At 41.3% G+C, this 16,451-nt stretch overlaps 1 protein-coding gene across 5 annotated transcripts in view; it reads left to right on the top strand.

The window, feature by feature from the left end:
- Positions 1-304: 304 nt before the first annotated feature.
- Positions 305-16,451, top strand: part of vit (vitrin) — a 28,819-nt gene continuing 12,672 nt past the window's right edge. The window contains exons 1-12 of one of the 5 annotated variants that reach the window (XM_061789800.1): positions 305-621; positions 4,293-4,393; positions 6,684-6,749; positions 7,705-7,861; positions 7,951-8,084; positions 8,168-8,245; positions 10,536-10,730; positions 11,014-11,055; positions 13,038-13,079; positions 13,165-13,215; positions 13,558-13,620; positions 14,100-14,162. In XM_061789800.1, coding sequence (XP_061645784.1) covers positions 4,360-4,393; positions 6,684-6,749; positions 7,705-7,861; positions 7,951-8,084; positions 8,168-8,245; positions 10,536-10,730; positions 11,014-11,055; positions 13,038-13,079; positions 13,165-13,215; positions 13,558-13,620; positions 14,100-14,162 — 925 coding nt within the window. In that variant the 5' untranslated portion in view covers positions 305-621; positions 4,293-4,359. The remainder of the gene's footprint in view (positions 622-4,292; positions 4,394-6,683; positions 6,750-7,704; positions 7,862-7,950; positions 8,085-8,167; positions 8,246-10,535; positions 10,731-11,013; positions 11,056-13,037; positions 13,080-13,164; positions 13,216-13,557; positions 13,621-14,099; positions 14,163-16,451) is intronic. The other 4 variants (XM_061789797.1, XM_061789798.1, XM_061789799.1 and 1 more) reach the window with 4 other exon arrangements.

The raw sequence follows: 16,451 nt of genomic DNA, 5'->3' as shown, positions 1-16,451 counted from the left end.
ATGGTAAAAGTAATTGTTGGCAGTGGCGTAACACAACTTTGTTGTGTAAAATGAATCAACAGACTTTCGCTGTTAGCACTGCGCGTGTGTGTGTTGTGTTCAGGGGCGGCACATATACGTTGAGCTCGACCACTGCAGTCCTCGAAGTGAGCGTGGACGTGAATGAATTGAAGGGTGTGTCAAGTGTGGATTGGTTTGTACGTGTGTGTTTGTGTGGGAGAGGAGGTGTAAGGACGTCGGCGAAAGTGGACCAGGAGGCCAGGGCGCAGAGTAGACTCCAATACGGTTTCTCTCCAACACAACACAAAAAAAGTACAAGTTAAAGCACTACGGAGCTAACAAGAGGATGCTTGCGGTGCGCTGATGTGCTGCACGGCTGCAGTTTTTTTTTCGCGTTGACCACGCGAGCAGTTTGCGTGTCTCAAGTGGGACGGGCAAATGAGAAGAAACTCTGGCCCCATCCACTTCCCCGCTTTTAATGAGTTGCTGCGATCACCACGAGTAAAAAAAAAAAAAAAAGCCCAGGTGGAGGCTTCACTCACTTGAATGGAGGCGTCAAACTAGCGCGCAAGGATTTACGTTCGCAACGCACACTGCTGCGAGATTACGTGAACTCGTCGGGTAGGTTTATTTTTCATTACTTGGTACATGAGAGCAAATCTGGAGCGCAAACAAGTAGTTCCACAACGTTTTTGGCTCGGCTGCTGCGTAAATGAAGGATCTACTTTCTGTGCGTAATTGACTCGAGTCCAGGCGGATTGTGGAACGGTGATCCGGTCTGTATTACCTTTAATCAACGTGTAAAAAAAACAAAGAACAAAACCTTTTTCAACTTTAAAAAAAAAAAATTTCATTTACATTTTAACATGATTTTTTTTCCATTCAAAGTTTGCAACATTCTCTTTTATTTTTTTTCTCTCTTTTTTTCTCTCCACGTAAACTCCTCCTACTTTTCTGAATACCTTTTAAATAGAATGAATCAGGTTGCGTGAGGATGAGCGGCTCAGAAAATGGATGGATGGATGAATCAGGTTGCCCAAGGCAGCCATTCAATAGATGAACTTCTCATGATTGGTGGTGATTCTTTTTCCCTCAAGCAGAATATAAAAAAAGGCTCAACTTTGAGAAGGATGTTTTTTTTCTTCCTGTTCATGCATTGCATTTCTTGCCCTGCACCATATGTGACATGTGTGCAAAGTTTGATGAAGGAAAAGTTGGCGTGTAAACAACATGTCCACCAGCAGACTGGAGCAGGCTGCGGCTTGCACGGAAAGCAGTGCCAAGTATTAAAGTATTCCAAGCTGTACTGGGTCTGATCACCAAACATGGCCCATGGGCAGTAGATTAAAGATAACCTTGTAGATTAGGTGGTCCCATACCTTCTTGTTTTTTTTGTTTTGTTCCTAAACTTCCCTCAAATAAATCATGTACTGCTATAACATCCAGTATTAACAGTTATGGTTATATTCATCACTACTGTCTATCAGTATGTGTGATAAAGCCCCGGGAAAAGTACTAAAAGGGTAAAATAGCTTGAATTCCTTTATGTTCAAATACATATTAATGTGAAAGCTTTTAAACTAAAGATGAAAGTCTGCACTTCCGTCACATGGTTTTGGAAAATTTCAAAACCACTGCTGTGGTGTATAAAGGCGACATAAGAAAAACCTGGTCACTGTCCAAATACTTCTGGAAATAACGGTATAAGATGAAAGCTAAAAAAAAACCACACACATTATACATGAACAAAAAACACCCATGTGTAGCTAATGTGTTAATGACCAATAAAATAAAGGAGAACATTTTGCCCAATGACAAATCACTGAGCCAATAAAAGTATGTTTTGGCAGCGCTGTTATTGAGACATGATCCCACGATGCTCTCCTTTGGCTTGTTGATTCAGCACTTGGCACATCGAACATGCTTACAATACAACTGTGACACCAGTGAATGCTGGGATTTAGCACTGCCTGCACATCCCTGGTGTCTTTGTGTGTGTTTGTCTGTCTATGTCATCTCCACCTAAATGATGAGTATACAGTCGTGTGCAATATTAAGTTACCATAGCACTTGAGTAACTTTATTTAGACTGGCAACACCAGGCAAGAAAAGTGGGTCAGCGCAGGACAAAGTGCACTTTTGCGGTTTCTGTGCCTTTTGACTGTGAGGCTTGAGTATTTGTTTAAGGAGCGGGGATGTATGAAACCTCGTTCAACATGTACAGTAAGTACAATGCAGGTGTTTGCAGACTGCTAGCCTTGCAGACTGTGTTGCTCTTTGAAAAAGGGCATGTGCAGCTTCCCTACATCCTGTTTGCAGACAGTGTACACCTGAGATACCCTGCCAGGTGTCCCTTATCGTGCACAATCCGATTCCTGCTGATAATGGATCAAATGAAATTATCCCTGCAGCAAGTTTTATGCCAAAATATCGTGCATTACGCAAGAAAGCGTGGGAAGAGAGCTCAAGTCTGTTTTGCGCATGTAATCCCCTTTGTGGCGAGGGGTTACCCGGAATTGTGCTATAATTCCTCCAACTATGTGGCCTGTCTGAACTGACAGCTTTACTACAAAATGAGTGAGAACCGTTCCGCAGAACCTTTCACCTTCTGCCATTGATGTGGAAATGACTCTTTCATTTCTGTTCCGTTCTTCCCCATGAATGGATCGATGGATTGATGGATAGGAAGGATGACTACTAAAGTGTTATGTGACTTATAAAAAGCTTAACACAAATGGGTAACAGCGCCACTGTCGGTATGCATCTGGTTTTTGATTTACAGTGGCCCAAGTATCCAAATCTTCATTGCTCGCTCCATTTTGCTTTTTTTGTTTTTTGTTAAATGTGTGTCACAGAGATAGAGTGAGAGCTTGTGTCTCTGCAGATTATCTACTGTACAGGAAACTCCCCGCAGTGTTTCCGACATTATTGTAATTAATTTTTTCATGTCAATGGTATGCAAACCATGAGGAGAGCTCCACTGTGGAATGCAAAAGACTTTGACAAGTGGCATGCAGTAGTGGGCTTCACTGAGCAAAGTGTGATGACTTGTCCCTCCGCTACCAATGCGGGCCTGCCATTTAGTACCAGAGGTGCATTTATCTGCCCCAGCTTGCTCAGCTCCCCTCATCCATGAGGGAAATGGTTATTCCTGTCGATGCAGAAGAAGTCATCAGACTTCCATGTCAAAACGCAATGCAGTGGAAAAATGAAGTCCATAAATGTGAGCTCAAAATGTTGGGCTGTATCAGACATTTCTTACTGCTGTCGAATACAAAGTATTCACTGTATAAGAAGTTACACAGTAAGAATGCCCTTAGCAAAAACTATGCAGATTAAAAGGGCTTCACTTTAGGGCTAGGCCATTGTCAACAACAGAAGCACGGTTAAAGAAACCTAATTTTGTAAAATATACTTGCATTTCTTACTGTACATAGGGTGATATTAAGCGTGGAAGCAGAATTTAATGATTTGACATCATTAAATTTGCATAGGTGTACCTAATACAGTGTCCAGTGACTGTTTTCTCATAGTACGTCACACAAGCATAATCTCTTTTAGTTGTCATGGAATACTTGATAGCAAGACTTTGTTTGTCAATAAAAAAACATTTGTGTTTCAAAATAAGTCAACCTCAATGGTGACTTTGGTCATAATGTGGTCACATGATGGCGTTCCTTCACATTGACCGGTATGTGAGGACAATCCAACATTGTGGGAGGTACGGCATTCCAGCGTTAACGGGGAGTTCGTCCAGGAGTCTGTAGGTGAAAAGCAGGGGCAAGTAGCTCAAAGGCGGTTTGTGGCTGCTTATCAACACTGTCAATACTTCAGCTGACCTTCAGTCTGGAATCCCATCACAGCGACCCAATTCTGCTCTTGTTTACACCAGACAAAAGTCGGACAAAAATACATGTCGTGTGTCTAATGTGAATTCAGCTTCATGTGGTCGTGGCCATCGAAAATGGAGGCCATCTGGTAGAAGGTGTTCAATTTAACCTTGTACTACTCTCTAATTGAGTCTGATGTCATTTGTATTCTTTTGAAACAAACAAATTTGTATCAAACGCCAGCTGCTCGGTGTAGTGCCTCTTCTTTGTTTTTCAATACATTGAGGTAGGACCCCTGCTGTATTTGATCGTTCCATGTGGGTGGTCATGCGGCTTTTATTCCAGGTACACTTCAAAGAGTCGACCCACACTTTATCCAGAAGGGTTGCTCAGTGGGAGAAGTTTACTCAATCGCCGCTCATCGTTACTGCAACAAAGTTCTGTTTTTGCTCACTTTTACAGGAGTTTATACAAGGACATCTGGCCCACGGAACCAACACCCCCCCACCGCCCTCCCCCCCCCCCCACCATGATCAGGTCATCAGTGACGGTCGTCTGCCTTGGTGAGATATATCAGTTTTCTTTTGCTCAATGTAAATGATCTACGTAGCAACATGCTAAGTTGGAGTACCTCAACAAAAGCAGTTTTACCCACAATGGAAAACCCATTAACACTGTAACTAATGCCAAAACACACAAAAATCCGTACATCGGCATTTGACTGTAAAAGCTGAGTTAATATTACAGGTCTCGCAGGCTGCATAATGCTTCAGCGAAACCTTTTTTCTTTCTTTTCCTTTTGAACCGAAGAAATGTTGCGTTACAGCCATTGAGGCTTAGCGTCCAAAAACACACGCATGAAAGTGTTTTGATTTACTGTAGATCCAGCGATTCGTTGGTATTTCTTTTTCCCTTCCATTAAGGGGCCCGCATCATTTCAAGTTCATCTGACTTAAGATTTAAATAAAGTTACAGTATATGACGAAATGGACCTATAACGAAAAAGCAGCCAATTTCAAGAAAACTTCCAATCAAAAGTAATAGATAATAGATTACTCATAAATGACAACATGTATAAGGATTGATGGAATAGATTTGCTTTCAAGTGAGGGCGGCATGGATTGAAAAAATGGTCAAAGGGAATTTTTTCATGCTCCATCCATAATCATTGTCCACAGCAACGCATTATTGCCTTCTTTGGTAAATCGTGTTATTACAAGAGAAGTTACTTCTTACCTCATTTGAAGGCACGAACTGGCCACAACATTAGTTACACCTGCTGCCTTACCAAAATGAATAATTCCTACTTTTAGTAGGAACTATTAGTATTGTCTTAGTTTGCAGTGCTTTCGAAGTACACCGCATCTCCAGCTGAGAGGTTCTGGGTTTGAATCTCGGGTCAGGCCCGCCTGTGTGGCGTTTGCAAGTGCTTGCGTGGGTTGTCTACTTTTCAAAAACATGCATTTTAGCTTCATTGAAGACTCTAAATTGTCCATAGGTGTGACCGTGAATGTCTATATGTGCGCTGCAACTGAATGGCTACCAGTCCAGGCAGTACCCCACTATGAACCAAAGTCAACTGGGCTTGGCTTCCGTTACCTTTGACCGTCATGAATGTAAGCTGTATAGAAAAGGGATGGATGATAAACATACTAAGAAAAGCTGATCATTATTACCTGATTTCCAAGGAACTTGGAGAGTTAAGTGGCATGGGCCAAAGAAGAACACATTCCATTGTGGTACGAATCTGGAAAGGGTAGCTAGGATTTTAGTTTGTTGTTGTTGTTTTTTTTTCTTTTTATGCAAAGACTTAGATAAACAGAAGACTGTGAATGTTACCTCCCTTCAGCCTTGGCAAAACAACTAGAGCGACGAGATTTTTTTGTAGTCAACACTAATGTGATAAAAGTCTAGTTGAAGCCAATTAATTGATGATGTCATTGGTATTTTTTCAGGACAGTTCAGTGCTTCCCAACCTTTTACCAATATGCTCAGTCTAGTTGTTGTAATCAGTGGGAGTCTGCATGTTTGTCTTCAACGAGCTAGCTGGTCTCATCTTGCGTTCCATAGCAGAGAGTGTGATAAGACGGGACATTGTAGCCAGTATGTTTGCTATTTCACTGTTTTGATTACACTTAAGTGTATTTGAGGATAAACTAGAAAATTGAGTTGCTGGTCTCATTTTTGTTCAAACATTTCATACACCGCCGTCATACACAGCATACAGCGACCGTATACACTGACGTCAGTGAATTAAAGCAACACAAGTGTTGGACGTAACATTTTGGCGACGAGGATGGATCTTCCTTTTGCGCCGCTGCCCTCGTTCCATGCCGTCAGTCCTGTGGTCCCGCTGCTGCGGTTAGCAATATTATAACACTAGGGGCCATCGGAATAACAGCTATTCTGATTCACAATCATCTTATTTTCATACTCTCTGACCCGCACGGATGTATTAAGATTGTGCCGCCTTGCGGGCCAAAAATGAGTAAATTAGTAAGTATTACAATTTATAGTCTAATGGCAGCCTTTGCGCAAATCAAAATCTCGATGTAAATTGGGCGACTGGAAGACAAAATGGTAAAAAACACGTGATTAGCGATTATTCAATTTCAAGCGTTTAACGTTGGAATAGTAGTAGTATTCAAGCACTTAGAATGTATAGAATGTTTGATACAGCACTTGTATTGGTCTTTGTCCCCTTTAATTATATCATCCCTCTGCTAAACTGCTCCCTAACGCCAAAGTACAAACGACTGCTCCCACTTGTCTGTTGCCACCTGCACTATGAAGAATAAACAAAAAGACACTGTGTCATGCTGTCATAAGAATCTCCCTTTATTTCGCACACAGCGCTCCTTCTGTCCTGTGCTTGTCGGGCCAAGCCGAACGGATCAAAAAGCAAGAAACCCAAGCAAGGTAGCGAACATTGACACACAAACATATCATTTCTGTATCAGTCGCATTGTGGCTGTCTCCGCCTTCTCGCTCTTCTGCTCTCGTCCCTCTTTTCACCACCTCACTGACAAACTGCTTCATGTAAACGCTGACACTGTATTTGATGGATTTATTGGCTGAGAAGTTTTCCAAAGTGCCTCGTTGCCATGAAGTTTATGCAATGATTTGTTATAGCTGATGAACTGGAAATAAGACACTGAAATATACTCTTACTTAGTGGGGGGTGGTGCATTTTGCTACCTGGGGACTTATCTGACTTTACCCCACAATATACAGTAAGAGTGTGCCAAGTACTTCATCTGGAGTGGTTGAGAATCTGTTTATCTAATAACGTGAAAAAATAATCCAAAAACTTGTTTGGCTAGCTGAACTTGGCTTGTTCTGACCAACCAATCAGAGGACGTAAAAACGATGTCATCGACGGCCAGTTCGCTGGCACTAGGAGGACGAATTTAAAATGTGATTGGTTAAAGAAACAGTCCAATTGCGAGTATAGTTTAAGATCACTCGGCCAGACTGATGATTCTGAAGGCCCCGGTCAGACAGAACACATAGAGGCTGAAATCGATTGGGAGATTTCGGAGAAACGCTAGAAGTGAAGAGAACAAACTGTTGGGACTAAGTTAAGTTGTCGCCACTGCTCATATTACATTCTGAAATGGCCATCACATGTATTTGTAGGACAAAAGTAATGTCATCCAGTAGAGTAAATTATAGTACAGGCTAAACCCAAGCAACAAATCCTCAATGACATTGTTTTGAGTAATGCTTTAACAATGCATCGATTGTAAGAATTGTTGATCACAATCCGCTCAATCAGCGTATCTGCTTAACGAATAATCGGCTCATCGTTATAGCAATTGCGGTGTTGTCAAAACGACAGGTAACTACGATATATGCACACATCTCTTCATAGTGGTTCCAGCCATCGAGTGCGATGTCAGAGCCGGAAAGATTAGTCTCCCTGAATTCATAGTCAAATGCCCCTCGCACTGTCGAGAGACCAAGCAGCAGGTGTATGGCACAGGCGTGTTCGCCTCCATCTCCAGCATCTGCAACGCCGCCATCCACAGGTACACCGTGAAGCTGCACAGATGATGTTTATTATGATGACAAGGGCTCAGAGGGGGCGCTAAAATGAGAAATGTATATCCACTAACAGTGGCGTCCTCACCAATTCGGGAGGAAAGGTGATTGTGAGGAAAATGGCAGGCCAGAACATCTACAAAGGCAGCAACTCCAACGGCGTGCGCTCCCTGTCACTTCCTAAATGGAGAGAATCCTTCGTTGTCACAGGTATTCATAATAGTAGCTCATGTTTTTCAACACAACGTAAGAGGCGACGCCCAACTGACTTTGACTTGCCTGTTGTGTTTAAGAGGGGAAACCCAAAAAGGGCGTGATCTACCCTTCTACCCTCGACTTTGTTCCTTCAAGACCAACGTATGTGAAGACAAGTAAGTGGAAGGATGCTTGACACACATTTATGCCTGCAAAATGAACACAGGACTTCCCAAACATTGAATTTGGTTCTTTCCTAGGTCCAAGACTTAAAATACATTATGTGACGACTTGCCATAGCTATGAGATACTGTACATTTAAATAAATGATAAAAAACACACCAGTCATGAATTTATGATAACAAATGTAATTATCTAGCCAATATAATGTTTGGGAAATGATGGATGAACATACTGTATTTAAAAATACTTGTGTGCTATTTTAATGGTTTCCTTGCGATGTTTTGGGCTCAATACTGAGATTATTAGAGTATGTTTAGGCAACAAAACAATGTAATCCATCTATTTTCTGTACCGCCTGTCCTCATTAAGGTCACGGGTGAGCTGAGCTTACCCCGGCTGATTTTGCGGTGGTGGTCGCCAGACAATCGCAGGGCACACACAAACAAAAAAACATTAGCTCGCACATTCGCATTTACAATTTACAGTGTTCATTTAATGTAACCTGCATATTTTTTGAATGTGGGAGGAAGCCAGGCACGGTGACCGACTGGTTAGAGTGTCTGCCTCACAGTTCTGAGGACCAGGGTTCAATCCCCGGCCCCGCCTGTGTGGAGTTTGCATGTTCTCCCCGTGCCTGCGTGGGTTTTCTTCGGGCACACCAGTTTCCTCCCACATCCCAAAAAACATGCATTAATTGGAGACTCTAAATTGCCCATAGGTGTGAATGTGAGTGCGAATGGTTGTTTGTTTGTATGTGCCCTGCGATTGGCTGGTAACCAGTTCAGGGTGTACCCTGCCTCCTGCCCGATGATAGCTGGGATAGGCTCCAGCACTCCCGCGACCCTGGTGAGGATAGGCGGCTCAGAAAACAGATGGATGGATGGATGGATGGGAGGAAGCGAGAGTAACCGGAGAAAAACCACACAAGCACGGGAACGACAACACAGGGAGGCCAGAGCCAAGATTCAAACCCGAGCCTCAGAACTATGAGGCAGACCTGCTAACCCCCCCAAAACTAATGATAATAATAATTTGGAAATAATAATTTTCACATGAATATAAGAACCTCAAAAGAAACAATCCCTTTCACACAAACATAAATGACAGAAAGCACTGTAGAATGCACACCAGGCCACTCGTTGACAATCATGACCTCTTGTTAATCCCCTTTCTCAGCCTATATTGTATGAGGGGCAGTCATAATAATAGTCAGTCAGTCAAATAATTGATTCCCCCCCCCCCCCCCCCCAGAAATGTTCACAGTTTGTAGTTTAAATATTTGTTTGAAGGTTTGTTTAAAAAAAAAAAGTTTTGTTTAAATTCGTCCTCTTCCTTTCAGCCATTTTGTAGATGACATCATTGTTGCATGAGCACTGTGATAGAATTTCTTGCTTCGGAAGGGGAAGCACGTGAACATTTTCCAAAGGTTGCAAAATGTGTATGGGGAAGCTACAATAGGCAGCAGAGCAGCACAATCAAAAAGTGGGTGTCCAGGATCAAAGGTGAAGAACAAGAGCCTGCTTTGTGAGACTCCCGTGACAAGTGAAGGAGCTCATGAAGTTATCAGCTCGTTTTGCTGGGCAACCACAACACATTCCCATACTCATTCGATCTGGCACCATCATATCACCTTTTTGGACCTTTAAAAGAAGGAGTTGGGCTCAGCACTTCTCTGATGATGAATGAGCAAGTTAAGCAAGCTGTAAAAAAGGGTTAAAAGTGCAGCCTACAAATTTTTTACGAGGATGGCATGCATGCCCTTGTTCATTGATGGACAGTCTGTGTTGAGAAAAAGGGAGATTATATTTTAAAGTAACTATGAAATCCACACTTTTTGGGCTTCATTTCTATGTGTACTGTATATTGCCTTTCTGTTGCAATAAAGCTAGAGGAAAATTGGGCAAATTTATTTTGGGACCGCCCCTCCACGTATGTGACTCCGATATAGAAAGACGACGATTCACTCTCACATTCACACCTATGGGACAATTTAGACAAGTTACATTTACATTTATTTATTACGGCTTAAAAAAAAAAAAAGTCATTCAATAGCGTCACTTAAAGCTGACTGAATGAGAATTCAGTGAAATAAACATTTACACCCAAGAATTCGTTCCAAATGAGGTTGCTCGATATGGCAGGGGGTGTTTTCAGGTTGAATGGGAAGTCATAACATTATCAGTCTTTCAAAGAATGTCAAGAATGAATCAAAGAGCACAGCAACTCTTCCTCTGAGCTCATCCATCTTTTATACGACGGCCTTCATCTGTCATCTCCTCTCAGGTCAAAAGGACAAAGCCCCCGCGGTTAGCACTCCGCTTCCGACAACAGCAGCACCTGAACCCACCATGACGACACCTGAACCTACCACCATCGTCCCCACCACCCAGGCTCCAACGACCACCACAACGCCTCCTCCTCCACCGCCCCCTGCCACTCTCAAAACCCGCGCTGCCGTGCACAGAGTCAGAGATGCAGGTGAACCGAAATGACTCATTGCCTTTGTTGACTATTTCCTGATGGATTGTTGCATGTTACGTGAAGGATTGTGTTGATATACTTAGTAATCACCACAGAAGATCCACAGTGCCGCCTGGTTGTCGCCTAACTAACATCTGATCAGCAGAGTGTCACTACATGCTATATATATATATATATATATATATATATATATATATATATACAGTATATATAACAATTCTCTTTTCTTTTCATTATGTTTTCTCTTCTTGCTTGCTCCATTTGTGTTTCTTCTATGTAGGCAGCAGTCACCCATACCTTGCCTCTGTAGCAGCTGCAAGTGAGTGAAGCAAAGAAACGCTACATTATGGTGGCATGAGGGGATGTGGAGCTGATTCACGCACGCTAAAATAATCTACAGCAAGCACTGAGTGTTTGCTTCTTTGTGGCGCCATGCAACAAAATGCTTTTTTTACAATGATGTCGGACAACTGACTCAAACTAGTATCTTCTGTTTTAACGAGAAGAGTACAAGTTGTAAACATTTTTTGTCATAATTGTTTGCCAAACATTTCCAGCAAAACAGTCACTCGAGGGCTTGTGTATTCTAATAGTGAAATCAATTGTACAACCCCAATTTCAATGAAGTTGGGACGTTGTGTAAAACAGAAATAAAAACAGAATACAATGATTTGCAAATCATGTTCAACCTATATTTAATTGAATACACTACAAAGACAAGTTATTGTTTTTAGCAAATAATTATTACATTGGAATTTTATGGCTGCAACACGTTCCAAAAAAGCTGGGACAGGGTGGCAAAAAAGACTGAGAAAGTTGAAGAATGCTCATCAAACACCTGTTTGGAACATCCCACAGGTGAACAGGTTAATTGGGAACAGGTGGGTGCCATGATTAGGTATCAAAGGAGCTTCCCTGAATTGCTCAGTCATTCACAAGCAAACGTGGGGAGAGGTTCACCTCTTTGTGAACAAATGCATGAGAAAATAGTCGAACAGTTTAAGGACAATGTTCCTCAATGTGCAATTGCAAGGAATTTGGGGATTTCATCATCTACGGTCCATAATATCATCAAAAGGTTCATAGAATCTGGAGAAATCACTGCATGTAAGCGGCAAGGCCGAAAACCAACATTGAATGGCCGTGACCTTCGATCCCTCAGGCAGCACAGCATCAAAAACCGACATCAATGTGTAAAGGATATCACCGCGTGGGCTCAGGAACACTTCAGAAAACCAATGTCAGTAAATACAGTTCGCCGCTACATCCCTAAGTGCAACTTGAAACTCTACTATGCAAAGCAAAAGCCATTTATCAACAACACCCAGAAACCCCGCCGGTTTCTCTGGGCCCAAGCTCATCTAAGATGGACTGATGCAAAGTGGAAAAGTGTTCTGTTGTCCGACGAGTCTGCATTTCAAATTGTTTTTGGAAATTGTGGACTTCGTGTCCTCCGGACCAAAGAGGAAAATAACCATCCGGACTGTTATGGACGCAAAGTTCAAAAGCCAGCATCTATGATGGTATGGGGCTGTGTTAGTGCCAATGGCATGGGTAATTTACACATCTGTGAAGGCACCATTAATGCTGAAAGGTACATACAGGTTTTGGAGAAACCTATGCTGCCATCCAAGCAACGTCTTTTTCATGGACGCCCCTGCTTATTTCAGCAAGACAATGCCAAAACACATTCTGCACATGTTACAACAGCGTGGCTTTGTAATAAAAGAGTGCGGGTACTAGACTGGCCTGCCTGCAGTCCAGACCTGTCTCACATTGAAAATGTGTGGCACATTATGAAGCGTAAAATATGACAACGGAGAGCCCGGACTGTTGAACAGCTGATGCTGTACATCAAGCAAGAATGGGAAAGAATTCCACCAACAAAGCTTCAACAATTAGTGTCCTCAGTTCCCAAACGTTTATTGAATGTTGTTTAAAGAAAAGGTGATGTAACACAGTGGTAAACATGACCCTGTCCCAGCTTTTTTAGAATGTGTTGCAGCCATAAAATTCTAGGTTAATGATTATTTTCTAAAAACAATAAAGTTTATCAGTTTGAACATTAAATATCTTGTCTTTTTAGTGTATTCAATTAAATATAGGTTGAACATGATTTGCAAATCATTGTATTCTGTTTTTATTTATGTTTAACACAACGTCCCAACTTCATTGGAATTGGGGTTGTAATATAGTATGGCATAATTTATGGATTTGAGATGATAATAACCTGGTTGGTGACGAATGCTGACACAGTTACGTTGATTGTTGTCTAAATGTATTTATGTTATTCCAACACTGGTGTAGGACAATCACAGAGTGCTCAAGGCAAGAGCCCCAGCCAAGGTAGACAACTGACTCCGCAGCTTTTGGAAAATGATTTATGCCACATGTGGCAACTCTTTGACTATATCATGACATTTCTTTAAAGTATTCCGTGGGAGTGCCTATCCAAATAGATACCCACAGCGTGCCAGTGCAGGTACTGTAAAACCAACTCTTGAATAACCCCGGTGATGCTGTTGTTTCACACTAACTTATATAATACATAAACCTTTCATGAACTTCTGCTGCCGCTTTCAACACATCTGCCGAGCCTCTGTTGGGCCACAATGTTTTTGTTGTGTTTTCTTAAATACCACTCAATAACTCTTTTCAGCTTGCTCCATACTAAAACTACTAAGTATCGTGCATAACAAACCAAGATGAAAATATTCAGTTAAAAAGCTTTTGATTATCCCCAAAGAGTAAATTACATGTTACTTTTATTACTTTTTTCAAGTGTAACTTCATATGATCTCATGCTGTTTGTGTCTGCTCTCAGGTCTGCGCAGACCAGAGGCAGGTTCGCCTATGCGGAGACATTCATCCTCTCCAATTGGCCCAGGTCAGCCTCACTTTCTACACACACACTGTAAATATGCACACAGGTACAAGAGGACACGGTGGGACCAATGTGGAATGTAGATCAAGGAAAATGTTGGAGATGCTCCAAGAGTGACCCTGGTGTCCACATCCATAATGCTCAGCTATCTTCACCTTAAGGTCGCCACTAATCCGCCCAATCAAGCCCAAATTCCTTTCCCAGTAGCCGCTGTTCTCTGTCATCACCCACATCCTCAAATTCAGCTTTTCACTTCCCAAGATAAAAAAAAACAAAAACAGAGCTCATTGGCCTGTATGAATATTATTTTTGCTTTACTGTATTCTCATATAAAGCTGCAGGAAAACAGATTAGCCGAAATTGTGGATGTAGCCTTCATCCCGTGCTTCCTTCTCCCCATTACTTTGTCTTCTCCCTGCTTTCATTCTCTTCCTCCTCATCATCATCTTCTTTTTCTGTCTGTCTCTCATTGCGCCAAGCAGCCTTTAACAGAGGTCAGCCAATCCCACAGGAGCGGACCCCAATCACAAGCCACTCCAATCCTGGTAAGTGACTCCACAGTACTATCAGGCACCCTAATAGGTGGAGAATTTTTTTTTTAGTTACCTCTGCCGAGGAGGCCACAGTTTTATCTGTGTGGACATGCTCCTTAATTTACATTTTTATTTTTATTTTTTGTGTGCAACCTCCTGTCTGCACTAACAGATAGTAACAGTTAAGATGGTAAAATAATTGTTTGTACTGTATTATATTAAAATGAGTGCAGTTTTATATGGGTGTTGCCATTATGGATGGTTCCATTGATGCCACAGAGATGAGGGATTGCAATGTCAACGTGATTGCAGTAAAAAATGTCACTAAAATAACAGCTCGTGGTGATATCAGACTATTTATTTTAATTTAATGAGATGGATAAGATGTTCCTATTAACTTTCAGTGAGAATCCACACAATGATAGTAACATTTAACAAAACAAAATTGGGGGAAATACTTTTTTTATATATGTGTACAATAAAGCATATACTGTATATGCATAGTATGTACTGTATGTCATAAAGTTGTAATTTGCTGAGCTTACTGTATGTAGGATATTTCTTTTTAAACACACATACAAGGCTTTGAATGGGTTGGGATGCTGTGGTTCAGTGGAAGGTAGAGACTTGAAAAATGAGCTGTAAGTGCCTCCCAGATGAGTGACGTCGAGATAAAAAGCATTCATCTGGTGCCATATCTGCACTGAAGATAAGACTGTGATGAGAAAGGTGCTCTCTCAGTACAGTAATAGTATCTTCCAGTAGAGTTCCTCTTGCCTGGTCTCTTCCCATTCCTTGTAAATGCTTGCAGAGAGAGATCCAGCTTTGCCGACAATGTGCTTTTATTCCCTTGCTATATTCAAACCAGACTTTTTGTCTTTAAGTGGAAAGTGCCTCTGTTTTTGCTTGTGTGGAACTATAACACCATTGAGCCCTACAATTAGATCCATCGATCCATAATAATAAAATGTATATAAGTATGTTTATTTGCTCATGACGTTTATTAGGAGCAGGAATGACAGAGCTGAGTAAGAGCTGAAAGAGGCAAGTTGTGTTTAAGAAAAGTCAAATTTTATTGATGCCCGTGAGGGACGTTCTTCAAGGCTGAGTTCGAAGGTCAGAGGTGGAGATCAGCCAGTCGTGAGGGATCACTTTCTTTCGCAAGAACACCCCAGGAGAGAAGATGAAGCTCTCAGATAGTGGCATTTATGATTTATTACTTTTTTTTTTTTCCCCTCACCAATGACTTTACCAATCATCTCCCACAAACAGATGTACAAGGTCATTGCCCCTATCAACCAAATGCATAATTCAAAATGTAAGAAATGCTGGATTGAAATAACAATCCTCATAAGTATATTAAAGAAAAGACATACAATATTTGTTGTTGATAATAGTTGATTACAGCAGCATATGAAGTTGTCATACCATAAAATATATGCAGGGGTGTCAACTTCATTTTTGTCGCAGGTCACATTGTTGTTTGGTTTCGCTCAGAGGGCCAGAATGAAGCCATATAAATATTTCATCGTTGAAATAAAATGTCAAGGATAGTAGTTTTGTTGAGCTATTGTTCAAGTTACTGTAAAAAACCTTACAATATCTCAAAATAATTATTTTTTACCTATGACAATTAGAAATGTTAACACAGATTTTAGCAAGAATTATGGAATTTGACACATGATTTGCTTTCGCAGACCACATAAAATGATGTGGCAGGCCGGATCTGGCCCCCGGGCCTTGAGTTTAACACCGACGATTTAAAGGCTTTAATGCTTGCCTGGCCTTTGTAACAGTAATGTGATTAAAAAAAAAGAAAAAAAACATACACAAAAAATGTATTCCGTATCAAATAATATTGCCTTATTCATGCTATGTTTGATTTGAATTATAGCTTTTACTTCAGTACCATTGTCAAAATTGCTTGGTTGTGTCTGGCAAAATCTGTGACAAACAAATCATGCTGTGGTGGCAAGCCAAAATCACAACAACCGGCTTAATTGACAAAGTATTAAAGCAATATGTTGTCATTTGTCTTTAAAATAAGAATTTCATCGTTTTATTGGCTTGTCGTAAAGAGAGTAGCGAGAATGCTCGATGTAAGTGCTCTATGCTGCAAACTTTACTGTACACCGCAAATGTTTGCGTTCTCTGTAAGGAGTGCGTTTTACACGCAGCTTCAATTAGTAGGTGGCAGTGCAGCTTTTAAATTGTGACATTGCAAATGTCTGTCCACATCTAACAAGCTTAACAGCGCTTTTGAATGTGGCGCTTTGTGACCTTGTGACCTCAATGATCGCT

This window comes from Phyllopteryx taeniolatus, chromosome 11, assembly GCF_024500385.1.
Source record: "Phyllopteryx taeniolatus isolate TA_2022b chromosome 11, UOR_Ptae_1.2, whole genome shotgun sequence".
Lineage (NCBI taxonomy): Eukaryota > Metazoa > Chordata > Actinopteri > Syngnathiformes > Syngnathidae > Phyllopteryx > Phyllopteryx taeniolatus.
This window is presented reverse-complemented; position numbering and strand designations above follow the sequence as displayed.